The sequence below is a fragment of the Corticium candelabrum genome, chromosome 6, assembly GCF_963422355.1.
Source record: "Corticium candelabrum chromosome 6, ooCorCand1.1, whole genome shotgun sequence".
NCBI classification, from domain to species: Eukaryota; Metazoa; Porifera; class Homoscleromorpha; order Homosclerophorida; family Plakinidae; genus Corticium; species Corticium candelabrum.
The window spans coordinates 4,814,918-4,817,417 of NC_085090.1; the positions used below are offsets into that span (position 1 = coordinate 4,814,918).

Below are 2,500 nucleotides of genomic sequence, written 5' to 3' on the forward strand. Positions count from 1 at the left end.
TTTTCCAAACTCACATTGCCCACATGCAACCATGACACCACACACCTATCGACCACCATTCATCACTTTTCATCCCGACACACTGCATCTGCAGTCTCATACAAAGGCTCCTCTGTAGTAAGATGAGCAGCACTGGCATTAGATGCAGCTCCACCATAACACGGATTCATAGCCATAGGCACTACTGGCAAAGGTTCACTATAGTAGAGCTGCTTGTCCGGATCTGCAGATAACAATCCTTCTCCTAGTGAGCCATTTCTCTTTGGTAGCATTGGTGCAATGTACATATAGTCATCGGATAGCATGTTTCCTGAAGAGTTATTGTTTCTCTTAGATTTCTTGGGGTCATCCATCAAGCTATAGGCTAATCAACATGTCACACTTTCATTGCACAGCAACAGTCAGACTAGCAAGACAAAAGTACCTGAACATGATGCCTCAGGTACAATATACGTAGAATCATCAGGTCCTGTTGATCTAGAGACACAAACACAACAGCTACTATGGTATACGTGAAACATGGGCTATAGACAAATTTAAGATATTTAGAATTATTCTTGTAATGCAGTACAGTTGGCCTATAAAATCATGCAAATTGAAATAAACAAGAGTCAGTTGTCGCATTCATGTATCCCAATATCATTCCAGGTGCCCGGAAATCCCCAATAAATGCGTGATAGTCAAACATTTAACTGTATTGTATTCTATAGTTTGTGCCTGTGTCAGGCTGCAAAGATGCTAAAATTAAGTGTGTCCATTTCATCACGTGCAAGTCGTGATGACACATGGAACATAATATATTGTAGCTACTAAAATCTATATTTAAATTTACAGATGTTTAAATCAAGCCTTGGCTTTATCCAGAAGCAACGTCCCTATACCTGATATTAATATCAACCTCTCAAAATAATATCAGTTGCGTTTGGCTTGATATCAATTTTCATATCCTGAGTACACGCCATTCGCTGCTGTATGTCATCCATCACATACAAAACTAAAGACGTCTACATAGATCAAAGTGCCCAGCCGTTTGTCTCTCCCAGGATATAAGAGAGACTTTTCTCGTCCTGTGAAAGAAAGGACTTGCTCCTCCTGGGAAGAGACGACTGGACAGACTGTGTGACACCCCACCCCAAGTTCTACAGTAATATCTGCACAACACAAAAGCAATGAAGCATACAAACTAGGATTATTTATATCAATTAATATAATTTATAGAATTAATAAAAACTAAATGCAAAACTATTTAAATAGATAATCCCATAATAATATAAATAAATAAATGAAATAACTAAGTAATGTATTGATGCTAAATTAATCTGACAAAGTTGAACAAATGAGTAATAGAAATAGATAAGCAAAACAACAATTAATACACAAAACTATGCCCTTCACTGATTGTAAATCCAAGTTTCTCAAATTTTTCAAAATTTTGTGCAAGCTTACTGTATTAACACTTTACTGCCATCCCTCTTCCTATAGCTCACACTGCAAACATAGCTCAACATATCACCATCATCTTTGTGGAGTTAGAATACGAGAGTGTTTCCTACCTTCCGGTTTCCGGACGCTTTCTATGTCGAATTGCTTTCACTAGTATGATAGTCAAGATCACAAGAATCACGGCTGAACCACCTCCAACTCCTCCCCATATACTAATGTCTATTCCAGCTGAATCACTAGTCTTTAACTGCTCTTCCCTCGATCCTCCTGTCAATACAACAAAGAAATAATGTGGTTAGTTAGATATGAACGCTTGGACATGTATAAATGGCGCACCTTCCGTCTCTTGACAGTTCTCACCATTCCAAGACTGACCCTCGGGACAAGCACAAGTTCCTGTCTTTGGATTACATGTCCTGTTTGGACACTTCTCGCTGCACGTTAGGTTACACCCAATACCATAGAAACCGATATCACACTCTGCAGAGACGTGATTACTGTACAAAACTGAAATAAATAATCCAAACTTTGCATACCAAATTCACAGTTGTCTCCTGTGCGTCCGCTGGGGCATATGCAACCAGATGTTTTGTTGCACACTGCATCTACATGCTCACATTGACAAGATTGACAACCCTCTCCAAATGTACCATCCGGACAATCTTAGCAGAAAATGCTAGATGTGAATAGCAAAGTGGTATAAGATAATTTACCTTGATCGCACTTTTCTCCCGTCTGTCCAGGAGCACAGATACAATGGCCGTCGGTGGGATCACAAGCCAAGTCACAGTCACATGGTTCTAAGCATTCTGTGCCATAGAAACCACTCGGACAGACTGCAAACATAGAAGTACTCTACACTACAATCGTTATACACGTATTGATCAGTTTCGATGTGTGTGTGTGTGTGTGTGTGTGTGTGTGTGTGTGTGTGTGTGTGTGTGTGTGTGCATGTGTGCATTACAGGGATATTCAAAAAACCAACAATACCTTGGTCACAGCGGCGTCCGATCCATCCAGAAGGACACAGGCACGTCCCATTGAATGGACTACAATC

The 2,500-nt window shown here is 40.0% G+C and overlaps 1 protein-coding gene across 1 annotated transcript in view; it reads right to left on the minus strand.

The window, feature by feature from the left end:
- Positions 1–6: 6 nt before the first annotated feature.
- Positions 7–2,500, minus strand: part of LOC134181671 (multiple epidermal growth factor-like domains protein 6) — a 7,187-nt gene continuing 4,693 nt past the window's right edge. The window contains exons 12-19 of the mRNA XM_062648936.1: positions 2,434–2,500; positions 2,157–2,279; positions 1,980–2,105; positions 1,780–1,923; positions 1,554–1,710; positions 1,447–1,488; positions 425–477; positions 7–364 (exon numbers count right to left, since the gene is read on the minus strand). The exon at positions 2,434–2,500 is cut by the window's right edge and continues 59 nt beyond it. Coding sequence (XP_062504920.1) covers positions 63–364; positions 425–477; positions 1,447–1,488; positions 1,554–1,710; positions 1,780–1,923; positions 1,980–2,105; positions 2,157–2,279; positions 2,434–2,500 — 1,014 coding nt within the window. The 3' untranslated portion in view covers positions 7–62. The remainder of the gene's footprint in view (positions 365–424; positions 478–1,446; positions 1,489–1,553; positions 1,711–1,779; positions 1,924–1,979; positions 2,106–2,156; positions 2,280–2,433) is intronic.